This window comes from Danio rerio, chromosome 15 (genome assembly GCF_052040795.2).
Source record: "Danio rerio strain M-AB ecotype USA chromosome 15, GRCz13ab, whole genome shotgun sequence".
NCBI lineage: Eukaryota > Metazoa > Chordata > Actinopteri > Cypriniformes > Danionidae > Danio > Danio rerio.
The window spans coordinates 22,920,745-22,936,800 of record NC_141035.1 but is presented as its reverse complement, the minus strand read 5'-3'; the positions used below and the strand labels follow the sequence as shown (position 1 = coordinate 22,936,800).

The following is a 16,056-nucleotide window of genomic DNA, read 5'->3' as shown; positions in this document are numbered from 1 at the left end:
CTAGTGGCTATTGAAATGTGAATTCGATTGCTTTCTCCGGGGGAATGTTTTTTATTTTTATTTTTAAGAATTAGTTTGAGCATTTACATTACTGGTAAAAAGTCTGAGGTCAGTAGGATTTTTTATGTTTTTTAAAAAGCTTATTCTACCTACGAAGGCTGCTTTTATTTCATCAAAAATACTGTACAAAATGTAAAATTGTGAAATGTTATTGCAGTATAAAATAACAAAAGTAGTTTATTATTTTTTTAAAATCATTTATTCCGGTGATTTTAATGATGAATTGTCATTACTCCAGTCTTCAGAGTCGAATGATCCTTCAGAAGGATCACTCTAATTTGAATAATAATAATAATTATTATTATTAATTCATTATTATTATTATTATTATTAATAAAATCAATAATGACTGGAGTAATAATTTCGATTGAAATTACATACAATAAGAAAACAGTAAAATTGTAATAAATATTTAACAATAAAAATGTATTTTTTGCATTTAATAAATGCCATCTTGATTAACTTTTTTTGATGAAAATTTTCTTTAAAAAATAAAAATGGGAAAAAAATGACTCCAAACTTTTGACTGGTAGTTATATATCTATTTTATAGTTATATATTTTATTACATTTAACATACACTTACATTAATCCCCCTGTTAACAAAACAAAAAATTCCATAATGAAAAAATTCAATTACAAAAATTAAGTGTTTTTAAAAAATTGTTGATCCACATAAATAACATTTAGACTAAAACAAATACAAAATGTATTAAAATCAATGATAGTGTTGTTTAAATAACTATATAAATAAAATAGATTCATTTATAGTTAGTCAGAAGTCATTTCTGTTTAGCAGAGGGAAGATTTTTTTCCAACACATTTCTTAACATAATAGTTTCAATCACTTATCTCTATAAACTGATTTCTTTTATCTTTGCCATGGTGACATTAAATTGACTAGATATTTTTAAAGACACTTCTGTACAGCTTAAAGTGACATTTAAAGGCTTAACTAGGTTAATTAGGTTACCTAGGCAGGTTCAGGTAATTAGGCAAGTTATCTGTAGACTATCGAAAAAATATAAAGCTTAAAGAGGCTCATAATTTTGTCCTTAAAAATGCTGTTTAAAAAATTAAAACTGTTTTTATTCTAGCTGAAATAAAACAAATAAGACTTTCCCCAAAAGAACAAAATATCATCAGACATACTGTGAAGATTTCCTTACTCTGTTAAACATCATTTGGGAAATATTTAAAAAGGAAAAATAATTATTCTGACTTCAACTGTATGTAAAATAATTCATAAATTATAATCTACTTATATTCCACAATGTATTTTAGACTCATTTAAAAGGATTTCTTCACAGTACAATAAAAAAGAAAGGTATTTATGTAAGAAACTATACTGACGTCTGCAAAGATTTCATATCTGTGTGTCTGTGGCTATATACACAAAATTAGTGGTATAACAGCTTAACATACTATGTATGTTTATGATTTGGAATTAGGACAAGACAGTGGCATTGCTGTGTGAAGTTTGCATGTTCTCCATTCATTTGCGTAGGTTTCCCCCACAGTCATCAAAGACATGCAGTACAGATGAATTGAACAAGGTATGTATGTGTGAATTCAAGAGTGTATAGGTGTTTCCCAGTGATGGGTTTTAGCTGAAAGAACATCCACTACGTCAAACATTCATTCATTCATTTTCTTGTTGGCTTAGTCCCTTTATTAATCCGGGGTCACCACAGCGGAATGAACCGCCAACTTATCCAGCACGTTTTTACGCAGAGGATGCCAGCCCATCTCTGGAAAACATCCACACACACACACACACACACACACACACACACACACACACACACAAACAGACAATTATACACTACGGGCAATTTAGTCTTTCCAATTTACCTGTACCGCATGTCTTTGGACTGTGAGGGAAACCGGAGCACCATGCAAACTCCACACAGAAACGTCACACAGAAACGTCAACTGAGCCGAGGTTTAAACCAGCGACCTTCTTGCTGTGAGGCACCAGCATACCTACTGCGCCACTGCATCGCCTACGTCAAACATATGCTGGATAAGGTGGCAGTTCATTCCACTGTGGTGACCAATTAATAAAGGGACTGAAGCTGAAGGCCTGCAAAATCGCATCACTTGACTGCGTGAGACCAATCAAGGATGAAAACATGACCTCTCTGAACAGAAATTTAAAACAAAGCAATCGCTCGCTTTTCATAAATGTCTAATAATCTTGTTTAATTCTGCCCCGTTTGCAGCGCCACACGACAGAATTTCGCATTATCAAACTTCAGTGTGACAGCAGCTTATGCCGAAAAGAAAATGAATGAATAAATGAATGAATGAATGGTTTGGCATTGGCCCAACAGCAGAATGTTATTATAAAAGGAATTTGCTCATTATTTGCACTGATTTATTTATTTTTTTATTATAGTTTAGTTAATATTTAATGTGAAATACTATCAATAATTAAAAGCCATCATTTTAGCACTCTTTAAAAAGTAAAATAATAGGAAAAATGGTAACACTTTAGACAAATGGTCCATTGGTTAATGTTAATGCATTTACTAACATTAAGTATAAATAATCTTGTAAAGCATTTATTAATCATAATTTAACATTCACTAATGCATTAAAATCCAAACTCGTGCTTGCTAACATTATTTAATGCAGTTAACTCAAACTAACATTATTTAACATGAATGAACAAAATATCATCATAAATGTATTACTAATTATTTGTACATGTTAGTAAATGCATGAACTAACAGAGCAATATTTTAAATGGCTACCAAAAAAAAAAAAAAACTGATCAGGAAACCGATGACACAAGGAAAATAACACATTCCAAAACTATGTCAAACCTTAGGCCACATAACATGTGAAACCGCTGCTGGCATTTCTGAAAAACACCTCAGTCATGACCTTCCGGGTATAATCTACCTTCATTATATAGTTAACTCTTGCTCCAATGGTTGTAATTGTGTTCACGTGTTTACCCAAGAGCTATTATGATGATTACTCATAGAAACTTTTAACAAAAATAAATAAAACTTAAAAAAGAAAAAAGTTTATTGTTCAAGATTGAAAATTACAATATTTAAAAACAGAAATAAAGAAATAAAGTACAGCGGTAAGAAGCTATTACAGGTCACAGTTTATATTACACACTTTTATTTATGGAACTGTCATGTATGCTTACAATTAAAGCCTATAAAATATTTTAATTACTGAACTTTTAAACTAGAGATCATTAAAAATGTGTCACAAGCCTATAGATAATCAACTCCTCTATCAGTTGTAAAATTTAAATGTTTACATATACAAAAGTCAAGGAAAATCCCTTTATTAGTTTAATTCTCTTTGCTCGAGGCTGTGATAATAAATAGATCCCTGAAAGTGAAATTACTGTTGATATAATAACCCTAAAAAAGTGACAAACAAGGTAACAGCCAACTCAAACGTTAGTGCAGAATTAAAACAGTATACAAATCTGAGCAACAGTGAAACAGCATCTCAGTTACGCACACTTTTTAAAGTAAATATTACTCATTTGGAGCATATTTGTGGGAAAATGTACTCCAATTGAACTTAAACTGTTGCTAATTTAAAGTGAGCTGAAACTTGGAGTGTTTTGAACCCGACCGTGAAAGGTTTTAGATTTCTTTGGGTAGTTTCTCATAAGACACAGGCTCCTCTGCTGGCAGCAACTCCTCCTTATCATCCAGAATCCTGAAGTGTGGGTGGGAGTTTCTGCGCACTACGATCAGGATCAGACCCACTAGCAGTAGGGCAGACATGATGGCCAGTGTGGCAACTAGGAAGAATGCTGAGAGCAAAAATAGGATACATAATACATTTAGAATGTTGTATCAGCAATATTAATATACAACTGATCTCTGCATTAAAATGTATTCATAAAAAGTTAATTAATATTTAAAGTATATATTATAATAAAATAAATTTATAAAATATAAAAGTTTAAGACAATTAAATGCATAATGATACAAAATAAATACATGAATTAGACACAAAAAATGCTGGGTTCCACCCAATTCCTTCATGTTGTCCCAACTCCCAACACAGATCAATTAAGTTAAATTGATTGTCTTTACAAATTTAAATAGATTGAACAAAAAAACTCCCCATAAAAATGTTGATTCAGTGCATTTTAAATAAGCAGTTTGAACAAGCAGCAAAAATAATGTTTGCATATACACTTATCTGTTTTGTATTTATATATTTCCCCCCTTAAAAACTATAAATAATAGATTTGAAATGATAATAATATTGTTACAATAATAATAATAATTACAACAAAATAAGATTTTTTTTCTCTCTCTTAAAAGCTATAAATAGAACTGGAATTATAAAAATATTGTTTCACATATATTACACACACACACACACACACACACACACACACATACATATATATATATATATATATATATATATATATATATATATATATATATATATATATATATATATATATATATATATATATATATATATATATATATATACACATACATATACATATATATATATATATATACACATACATATACATATATATATATATGTATGTGTGTGTGTGTGTGTATATGTGTGTGTGTGTGTGTGTGTAATATATATATATATATATATATATATATATATATATATATATATATATATAAACAGGGCTTAACATTAACTTTTTTTGATCACCAGCCACTGTGGCTAGTAGATTTCCAAAATTACTAGCCACTTGCCATTTTCACTAGCCACAATTTTGTTGCTTGGAAATTATATTTTGTATTAATAAATGCGACTTTGACATGCTAAAATGACTTGATTTAGATGTTTTGTTGTCCGCATCCCTCCTTATTTATTTCACTGTTTGTGCGTGTTGTGTATGAGCTTGCTCACTGTGCATGAGCAAATGAGTTGTGTCGCATTGCAATTGGTTTTTATTTCACATTACTTTTTTTAGGGCTCAAAATTTAGGATTTGCCAAATTTATCTCTGGCCACACCAAAAGAAAACTTTTCTTTTCTTAAAAATTTCTTAGCCACACATTTTAAATGTGTCAAAACAAGCAAATATATAGCTGTATACATGCACTTTTTATTCGACAAAACTTAAAAAAAAAAAAAAAAAAAAAAAAAAACTGTAAGCAAAAGAAAGCAGGTGAAACAAACCACGAGTGATAATGAAAGGATGATCACGTGCCTGAGAATAATTTTAATGAAAGCAGTGACTGCTGCTCACAAAAGGTTTGCTGCTTACACTAGCATTGCTTTTTGTCTAGTCTATTTCAAAGAGAACCGATCGCACCATGTCCGCTTCCTCTACACACGGCTGTTTCGCGCAAGTAAACGGGAGCGCGCCCGCACTTTTTAACAGTAATCCTCTCATAAGGGATTCAACTGCTTTTGCTCGTGCGAATACAGACCCTGCTTCAAGAAAACTACAATGTAAAATTTATTTCCAACCTGCCAAAGTGGCTAGTGGGAGCGTCTGTCTAACCCGCCAAAGCTGAAATCTACCCGCATTTGGCGGGTTGGCGGGTGTTAATGTAAAGTCCTGTATATAAATAATTGTTTTTTTTTATTATATTATTTTATACTATCGCCTTACCCGGAGTCCAGCGCCTATGTTTCTCATGTCCATGTTCATCAAAACGACCTAAATAAATAAAGAAATAAATAAATATACTAGCAAATCAAAGGCATTCAAATATATTACAAGCAGATTTCCTCCTACCGTCTTTGGTGGAGCAAACAGACATGCACTCTTCTTCACTGCCATAGCGGTTCAGGTTTCCCCTACAGCCTCCATAGATGAAAGGCTGACAGGACTGACTGCTGGCCTCGAAGAAAAACATACGAAAGGATGCACGGCACGGCCCCGAGTCAGATGGCACAACACATTTCTCTATAGAGTTGAAGAAACATGAAAATGGAAAGATCAGGAACATTAGACCTTTTCTATCAGAGCATGCTCCTCAACCGCTTGTCCAAGATGTTGTTTGGTCCAGGTTGGACTCTCTTTGTTGGACTCAACATTAAGCCTCTACAGCTGCTCCAGAGCAGAAGAGCGGTCTTTAATGAAAGACCAAAAGAGAGCAACTGTTGCACCATTGTTCATTTTTTTTTACACTGAACGTCACTCACGTCAAGGTGCTGTCATTTGCCTACAAAAAAAGCAAGCAAGCCTTTACCTGAATTAAAGCCAAAACCGCTGTAAATTAATAGCACTTAATGTGGAGGCAAATTGAGACACAAAATCACTTACACAGACTTTTATGTTTTAATGTTTTAAGCTTATAGAATGACTTGCCAAACTTTACGAGAGCTGCTGAGTATTTTAATATTTTCACAACATGTTTCCAATAAACACTACCTGATCTAAGATTTGTCACCCATACAAGTTTTAGGAACAACAAATAATAATGTGGCTTCTAGTTGATCATTTGGTATCAGAAGTGGCTTATATGAAAGGCAAAGGCCTCTAAATTATGCTTATTTTACCGAAACAAAATATGATCATGCCTTGATTTTTAATTATTTAATTAGGACAGTAAGCTCTAACTTTGCTTAGACAAAGTATTGTCACTTAACAGAAATAATGTACAGTATAGAATATAAAGTCATGCTGCAGTGGAAAAATTATTTATTTTGTGTATGACTCCCATTAGCTTGGAAGACTGCATCCATACATCTCTACAACGACTCAAATAACTTATTAGTAAAGTCATGTGGAATGGCAAGGAAAGCCTTCTTCCAGTTCATCAAGATTCTTTGCATCCATCTTCATTGCCTCACCCATCTTATCCCAGACATGCTCAATAATGTTCATCTCTGGTGACTGGGCTTGCCAATCCTGGAGCACCTTGACCTTTTTTGCTTTCAGGAACTTTGATGTAGAGGCTGAAGTATGAGGAGCGCTATCCTGCTGAAGATTTTGCCTTCTGCTCTGGTTTGTAATGTAATGGGCAGCACAAATGTCTTGATACCTCAGGCTGTTGATGTTGCCATCCACTCTGCAGATCTCTCACACACCCCCATACTAAATGCAACCCCAAACCATGATTTTCCCTTCACTAAAGTTGACTGATTTCTATAAGAATCTTGGGTCCTTGTAGGTTCAAATAGGTCTTCTGCATTATTCGTGATGATTAGGATGCAGTTCAACAGATGCTTCATCTGAAAAAAAATCTACCTTCCGCCACTTTTCCAAATGATCAATCAGAAGTCAAAATTTTTGTCAGGTAGTGTATTTTGAATTGGATCTGTCAGCATGAACATTTCTATTCATTTGCTTGCCCTTTTTTATACCTTGTTTAAAAAAAAATGTATATATATATATTCCACATCTGTCTGTTAGTTTGTTGCGTTGGATGTGAATTTGATTAGAACAAGAAATTGTTGATTAGAATGGTGGATTTGCGAGTTGTACAAGAGAAACTTTGGCATAGATGGTAAAATGATTGTTAATCAACATCGAACCTAATGGAAAATGTTTATTAAACATATTCCAGGTTATATTTCATCTGCAACAATGATGTGAAGTTTTAGGAAGAAATTTTTGGTCAGTAATCTCTGATATATATGCATAATTATGTAAACACCCGAGGAGAACTCTCTACAAATAAAACTTCACCCAAAATTGAAAATGTACTAACTGGTGACTTGCCATCAGTCATTTGCAAACCTTTATGAGTTTCTTGGGTTTCTATTCTGTTGAACACAATTGAAGAAAGCCAAAATCCAGTAACCATTGACATTCATAAGAAAAATGAATACTAAGTCACTGGTTACCAGTTTCCAACTTTCTTCACAATATCTCCCTTTCTGTTCATAGAAAAGTCAAACAGGTTTTGTAATAAGTGAAGAGTGAGCAAATGATGACAGTTTCAGTTTTGGGTGAACTATCACTTTAAATATGAAAGACATTTGAGTAATGTGAAAGGATGATTGACAGGGCACTAAGCCACTTTTTGCCTTACCTTCAAAGCTGTGGGCACTTTTTGGAATAGCTGGAATGACAGGGCCCTCCTGTTCTTTGGGAATGATCTTCACTGGGATGCAAACACACAAAGTCAGAATCTCCTGATTATGGTGATGGGGAAAATGAACCATTACACAGAGTACTACCTGTGCAGGCTGTCATGCATGAATCCTCAGATTCATAATTGTTCTTGTTGCCACCGCAGCCTCCATAGATGAACTGTTGACAGACTCCATTGTTGTAGTAAAAGCGCTTAATGGAGGCTCTGCAATTTCCAGTCACTGCAGGAGACTGACACTTCTCTGAAAGACATAAGAGTCAATGGTGTTTAACTATACTTAAAGATGTGGACAACATAAAACCATGGACAACTCATTTTATTTTAAATACTTAAAAAAATAAAACCCAGATGAAATACCTTGGAATTCCTCTGATGTCATTTCAGTAAGAGCCTTGGGATCAACATCTGAGGAGAAGGATACAATTTTTAAAAGTGAACAATTTAAATACTACAAAAGTAATGATAAAAACAAAAGGCAACTTTTATTTATAATACTGAAGTATTAAACAAAGATCATCCGTTTTTGTAATAATGTGTCCTCAATTGAAAACATGTTTTAATACAGACACCTTAATATAGCCAGCTGTAAATATGCATATAGGCATTGTTATTCAGAAGAAGCGCAGTTCGAGTTATAACAGCTTTGATTACTCATTCCCCATAACAATGAAATATTTAAGATAAAAATAAACATGTTGCTGAAACGATTAACAAATTACCTATAATTATTATTGTACTCAGGTTTTTTAATATATAAAAGTCTATTCAGCATTATAGTTCTGACGTGAATGTGTACTTTGAAATCTTATTTATTTTATAAATTCTAGATAAATTTGAGTTGTTTTTAGATTTTGGTGAATTATGTTTGTGAAAACTTTCAAAAAGAAACTTCATACACAAATCTGTGAATATGCATGTTTGGTGAATGAGACCCATTATTTTGTTCTGAATAGAGCACAGTCTGATTTCTGAACTCCATTTTAAATAATTTAAAAAATAACAATGGAATTTGTCTTTATTTATTTAGTGCAAACCATTTCTAAAATGATAGGCCATTTAAGCTTCAGCCTTCATGTTTCTAAATAAATGTTTAAAGCATGATCACTCCTATTAAGAATGGGTCTTATTGGGATATCTTGAAAACAGTTATATTTGCTTACCATTCTTGATTTCAGGTCCAGACATTCGGCTGCGCGGAGAGACAGAACGGGCGTCCTCAACAGCACCTGAAAACAGATCTGTAAGTTTAATATTCAGCGTTTTTTGTAAATTCACATTATTTTTTGCTCACCAAAACTGCATTTATTTGATTATTTTTTATTTAAAGAATCAGTTCACGCAAAAGTGAAAATGTGTTTATAAATTTTCTCACACTCCTGTCACTTCAATGCCACTATTTGATAAACCACTTCAATAAACCACTATTTGAAATGCATATTAAAGTCTTTTATGTTAAACCAGAGTCCTAAGAAGTCCAGAAAAGGTGCAAAAAAAAAAAACTGTCAGCACATTACTTCAGAGTTTCAACTGTAACCATACGAAGATTAATAACAAAAACAACTTTGTTCACTAATGTCTACTGCATCAGGTCTGAATGCATGTTTATGCATGATGCATGTGCAATACGATGCTTGAGAGTTGCTCTGCAGATCTAATGACAAGATGTTATAGTTCCTATAGTATACTTGCACTCTGGCAACCTCAGTTGCAGGAGAGAAGACACTTGCGAACAGGGTTGTGTTTATAGTATTTCGTTTTGGCACACAAAAGTGTTCTTGGAGCTTCAAATGATCACAGTTTATCCAGTAAAGTCACATGAAATGTTGACTATTTTGGTTCCTTGTCTGGAAGTTTAGAACTGTTGCCATCTATGGAGGGTCAGAAAGCTCTCAGATTTTATCTAAAATATCTAAATTTGTGTTCTGAAGAAGAAGTTCTCTTTTGCATACTAATCGTGCTATATGTCTCAGAGGATACAAACGACATGAGGGTGAGTAACTAATAACAGAATCTTCCCTTTAGGGTGAACTAACCCTTTAAAAGGAACCGTTTTCCTACCGACAGTCATTTATTCTTGAGATATAGCAAAGCTGAATTTTGTCTTCAGTCTCATCAGACTCCTCAGAAAACATTTGTTGTTAAAATGTTGAAATTATTTTTGATGAATAAAAAGTTCAAAAAACAAGTGTTTTATTTGGAATTAAATATTTTGTAGCATTATAAATGTATTTACTTAATTTTAGGCACCCTCACTAAAAAAAACAATAATTGAAAAAACACTAAATGACACTTTTGTTTCAAATGTTGAGGTCAGTAGGTTACAAAAACTAAACATTACCATGTTTTTTGCAAAAAAATATAGGAAGCAGTTTTCTCTCTTTTTCAAAAAAATCCAGTTGCACAATTCATTACACATTCTCACGCATTACACATTGCATAACACAAAACAGCTTAAAGTGTTGTAAATAAAATTCTTTGTATGATTTCCCGATGACAATGATATGATTATGCCATAGTGTGTCTTTATTGAAAGCAAATGGCATCTTTTTACATCTAAACATCACCTCAACTCATAAACATGGTAATTTGGTGGATAACAAAGAGTTACTCAAATACAGCAGGCACAAAAACAAAGACCCAGTGAATCATAAACTAAAGAAATCGAAAAAGTACTCCCTTTCCTCTTAGTGAATTCATGACTCACTCAAAAAATACCTGTAAAAGAGGGAAGTAGTAACTTTAAAAAAAAGACGACTAACAACTAATGTGTTTGTGCTGAGGACAAGTAATCCATCTGCAACAGAGGTCACCAAACCGGTTATTCAACAACCCAGAGTAAGCTGAAACCTTACTGAGTCTTTTCATAGAGATTCAGTATTTTAAAAAACACTGAAACTCACTGAATTTGTCACATACCTCATTGAAATCCTATAGAAATATCTAACCTAATCAACTTTGACTGAAGCAGTTTTGATTTCAGCCTATGAAATGAAGACTCTTTGCTCTGGGAATATGCTGAGAATGATTTAATACTCAGGCCTCATGTCAAGTTACCTGGCTGAACTCAGCTATGAACTCTAAGTGGAAAGAAATCTACTCAACGCCACTCAAAATATAGCAGAACGTAAACCAGCAGACTGACCATACCGAGCACACAGCCAACCACAAACTACAATGTGGGCACTGGATTTGCGCCCACTTTCGATGGAGAAGGGCTGTAATAGATCTTGTATGGTTTTTTCCAAAGCTCATATTTTGGTCTCCTTGTCGAAAGCTGTTTTCATCACCACAGACATGTGGGATCATAAACTGATATGCTCTAAAAACTATTTCAAGTGCCTTTTTTGGGGATTGTAACGGGATATTAAAACCTGGGCCTCGCAAACCAGCGTGTCAAGATTTCAACTCAAAATGGCCCATAAAACTATGTTTTTTTTTGGGCAGGCTAAATGTATGTGCATTTCCTTCTGGTGTCCAATTGCAAACACTGCCTAGATGCAAATGTCAGCTGTCCCAGAATCCAGGATGTGTTTATTGATTTGCATTCATCGAGCCACATTTCTTACATACCACACCATACAACTAGGCTGCTGACACATTGCTAGTAGCATAAATAATGGTGCTCTGAATGTCTCTGTCCATTTATAATGGTTTCAGAGATAAAAATCAATATTAAACACATACATGCAGCTTTTAGATCATATTGTACAACCACAAATCTAATTACAAAACACTGAAGATTACTTTTATCTGCTATCCAAGCATTTGATTTGACATTGTGCTTTACCAGACTAAGTACGCATGCAGACGTATCAGCTATGATTCATAAACAATGATAAATGTGAAGGGAATGACGCAGAAGTTGATTATTGTTTTGGCTTTTTTGTAAGATCAACATATTACAATGACTTCTCAAAGATCACATTTTTACAACGACTTCAAGGATCACGTGTATTTTAAAGAATGCTGGTTGATGGTAGCAATCAATCTACATTGGACTTCCAAAGGATGAAAAAATTTACTATGACAGCAATCAACATTCTTCAAAATATCTTCTTTTGTGTTTAACAGAAGAAAGAGACTTAAATAGGTTTTGAACAACTGAAGTAAATTATGATAATTTTTTATTTTTGTGTGTACTATGCCTTTAATAACTTTAATAATATTTAAATTTTTTGTTTTAATCTATTTTGATTAAATAAATGCAGATTTTGACATTCACAAACAATAAATAAACCGTAACAGCGTATCCATTTCAAACTAATGTAATGCATTTTTTTATTTAACACCATGTCAGCAACCAAGGTTATTTTCATGGCAAGAACAAATATAGCTATATACAATTAAAAAAAAAATCCTTAATATCCATTTCAAAGTATATACATCCCAATTTCATTTGTGATTATAAATCTAGTGTCATCAGAGCATTAAAACACTTAAATAATAACTGCATAAAACTCAAATGTCAACTTTTAGTAAATATTAGCTGATATTTACCCTTCACCCCAAGACAGGACGCCTCACATTCCGCCTGGGAGTAAAAGTTATTTTCGTTTCCCCCACAGCCACCATAGATGAAAGACTTGCAGGTCTGATCAGTGATATCGTAGAAAAACCTTGGGAAGGCAGCACGACAATTCCCAACCGCACTTGGGAAACGACAGTGATCTAATAGTAAAAAAGAAAAGGAAAAATCAATAAACACTTTTTAGATATGGACACTTCCCTCTGGGTCATAATATTACTGCAGACCTCAGATCAGATCTCATAGCAATACCTAACAATTACATGTATTGGCGAATAATTAGATTTACATATCATTTATATATTTTATTAATGGTTTTTATTTAAAAATAAATAATACACAGATGCAAAAATGACTCAGAAAAATTTGACAAAATATTCAATATTTATATTTTCCAGTGTCCATGAGTTAGATCAGACTGACTATGCTGTCACTTCTCACAAATGTAACATATGTTTTTTTAGGCATTTTGAGACTCAACCTTTCCTCATGCAATTAAAAGAGCTTTGTTTACAGTACTGGGTTGTAAAACCTGAAGTACAGGTTGATCATGTAAGTGGACAATAATGCTGAACTACTACTACTTGGAAAAAGGGAAGGGTTTTAGACAGCAGTTTTTGTTGAGGTTAGGTTCATTTATTTGCTAAATTGTAAACTTTATTATATATACACGTTTGTAGATACAATTTATTCACAAATAGGTATCAACCTAATGTACACGCTATTTATATATTTTTATGTTATATATTGTGTATGTATTGTAAATGGCAGAACTATTTAAAGAGTGAACTAACAACGCAATAATAATACAGTAAATTGATTGACTTTTATTATGTCTTTCATAAAGCTGTGACATTTAGTTGTAAAATACTCATATTTAACTAGAAAATTATTATGGAAACAGGCGTTTTATTGTCATGCGATTAGAAAACCAAGAAATAAACTGAGTAGATAGCTTACAGGCCAATACACTTGTTTTACATATTCTAATATGTCGACATATTTAAAGTTTTCTTTATAACAAGAAGCATTTTGGTGAAGTCAAATGGTGCAAAACATCTTTAAAAGGCATACACGTTTTGTATATTGATGAGAATTTATATCTGTTAATGAAGGTAAAAAAAAAACGTAATTAAAACGAATAAAAACTTTCCCATAGAGAAAGATCATTTGCATATGGTAGTTTTTCTGCCTAATACAGGGTTACACTTTAATTCATAGGCTAGGCTTTGACTCTTTAAACCTGTTTTAAATAACCAACTGGCTAACTAATAAAGTAAATAAGCTAAAATTAATATAATCGTTTAAGAAAGCCTACATGACAATTTGTCTTTAACCTTTTTTGCTAAAGTAGTTTCATTTCTGGCTTTGTTTACCTGTGGTGTTCAGAGTCCGAACTTCCGCCTGATTTTTTTGCCCTTTGGTGGTCTCCGCGATCTTGCGGTACACCTGGAACTGTGTGGTCTGGCTCAAAACACACACGTCTTTGCCGTCCTTCATACAGTTAACAAGGTTACATTCTTGCGGGCCGTCAGCTGTTTTTCCGATTAAGGCAAGCTGGCAGTCTTCCCTCTCACAGCAAGCCCGCTGGCACTGCTCGACGTTCATGATCTCCGACAGGTGGGTCAGGTAAGGCGCGTTGTCATTAAAAGACTTCGGATCCAGACCCTGGTTGATTTCCGTGTCTGGGTCCCAGATACACGCGCTCAGAACCGACAAACAGCATAGAAAACCGACGATTGATGTTGTAAACCACACCTGAGCCATTCTTTGTTTTCCTTTTTACCTGTCCCAGCAGCTGTTTTCGTGTATGACCGACTGTTTGCGACTGCAAAATGAAGTTGAACGAACTCTATAATGACCACACCTGTTACAACGAACCCGGATGACGTCCGTGTATATTACGAACACAGCAGGTGAGCGTCTTCACTCCTGGGATATAAAGCAGCAAACAACTTCCTCTAGAGTGACGTCACTGTCTTTTATAAGATCCTCACTCCGAGCCCAAACTGTCGAACGATCACTGAAGACCTCCAGAAATTTCCTCAAATGATAATATATCGTGAAGGCAGGATATGACTGCACAATGTACTAAGCTCAAGGATACACTTATGTACTGTTGATAACACTGTTGATTAATACATTGTCATACTTTTTTTAGGTGTTGTTTATCATAGTAGGAATTAAGTACAAGTACATCAAGGCACATATTTGCACCTGTAAACTTTAACAGATACTGTTAAAGTCAATTTGTTTGCCCTCCCCTTAATTTAATATAATGTTTCCCAAGTGATCTTTAACAAACCAAAGAAATTTTCACAGCATTTCCTGTAAAACTAAAATAATTATTCTGGATTAATAATACGTCTTATTTCTTAGTTTGTTTTGAATAAAAGCAGTTTTTGATTTAATTTGATTTTGATTTTCAGTATCATTAGCCTCCTTAAAAATATTTACTGTGCTATTTTAATTGTCTATACAACAAACCAGTTATACAATAACTTATGAATGACTAATTATTTTTACTTTATAGCTAACATAACCTTGTTAAGTCTATAAATTACACCTTAATCTGAATACAACTATTCGGTAAAATAACTAGTAAAATATGCACTCACTGTCACCGCGGGAAAGATAAAAAAGTAATTATTAGAAATTAGTTAGTTAAACTATTATGTTTAAAAGCATGTTGTAAAAAATCATGAGTTTGAAGATTTGTGCTTTATGTCACATCTAAAACCAAAAATGAATAAAGGCAAAACTAAACTAGTTGAATATTACTTTTACATGAGGGTGACTGAAAACAAAATTTTATCAATGTGTTAAATCTGTTCTCTTGCTGTATACTTGCTGACTGTTTGTAAATTAAAGACTGCATTCCCTAACGTAAAACTATGTACACTCAATTTCTGATTATTAATAGCCTCCGCTCAGCCAAGGACTTCCTAAATTAAAAGTTTTAAAATTGAAAACAAAAGTCTAATATAATCAACAATAGAAATTTTGATAGTTCTTCACAACATGAACGTGACTAAAGTTGATTACCTGTGTCAATTTGGGGCTTAGTTTCTGATGAATGTGGAAAACTGATGAGCGCAGCACCGTCACTGACAAAAGTCATGGGAAAGGGCGCGACATTTGAAAGTGCGTGATGTCTAATCTTGCTTCTCCATGGTGTTTTAATTGTGACACAAAAATATGTGTCCAAATTTAGGGGGGCCAGAGGGAGGAAAAAAATGAAATCTATAATAAACAAGGAAACTGCAAAACAGTCATGCAAATGTCTTTATTAGCTAAATCTACAATGTTTGTGTGAAGGACAGTGTGTGTGCTTGTTTATGTGAGTTATGAGAACAAAAATTATTTGTATAATGACATGGGTATGACCAGTGGCGTATAGCGCAAAAAGAATGAAAAAAATTGACACATTGCTAAAAAAAAAT

General features: G+C 33.2%; 2 protein-coding genes across 2 annotated transcripts in view; both read right to left on the bottom strand.

Moving 5' to 3' along the window:
• Window positions 1-16,056, bottom strand: part of LOC147833651 (uncharacterized) — a 734,785-nt gene that overhangs the window by 525,456 nt on the left and 193,273 nt on the right. The gene's annotated exons all lie outside the window — the stretch shown is intronic.
• spint2 (serine peptidase inhibitor, Kunitz type, 2) lies at window positions 3,075-14,472 on the bottom strand. Its single transcript, NM_001077250.2, has 9 exons — window positions 13,990-14,472; window positions 12,586-12,756; window positions 9,249-9,314; window positions 8,446-8,493; window positions 8,174-8,329; window positions 8,026-8,097; window positions 5,781-5,951; window positions 5,655-5,702; window positions 3,075-3,855 (listed from the first exon to the last, which is right to left on the bottom strand). Exons 1-9 carry the CDS (start codon window positions 14,378-14,380, stop codon window positions 3,683-3,685), a joined length of 1,296 nt encoding a protein of 431 aa, NP_001070718.2. The 5' UTR covers window positions 14,381-14,472; the 3' UTR covers window positions 3,075-3,682.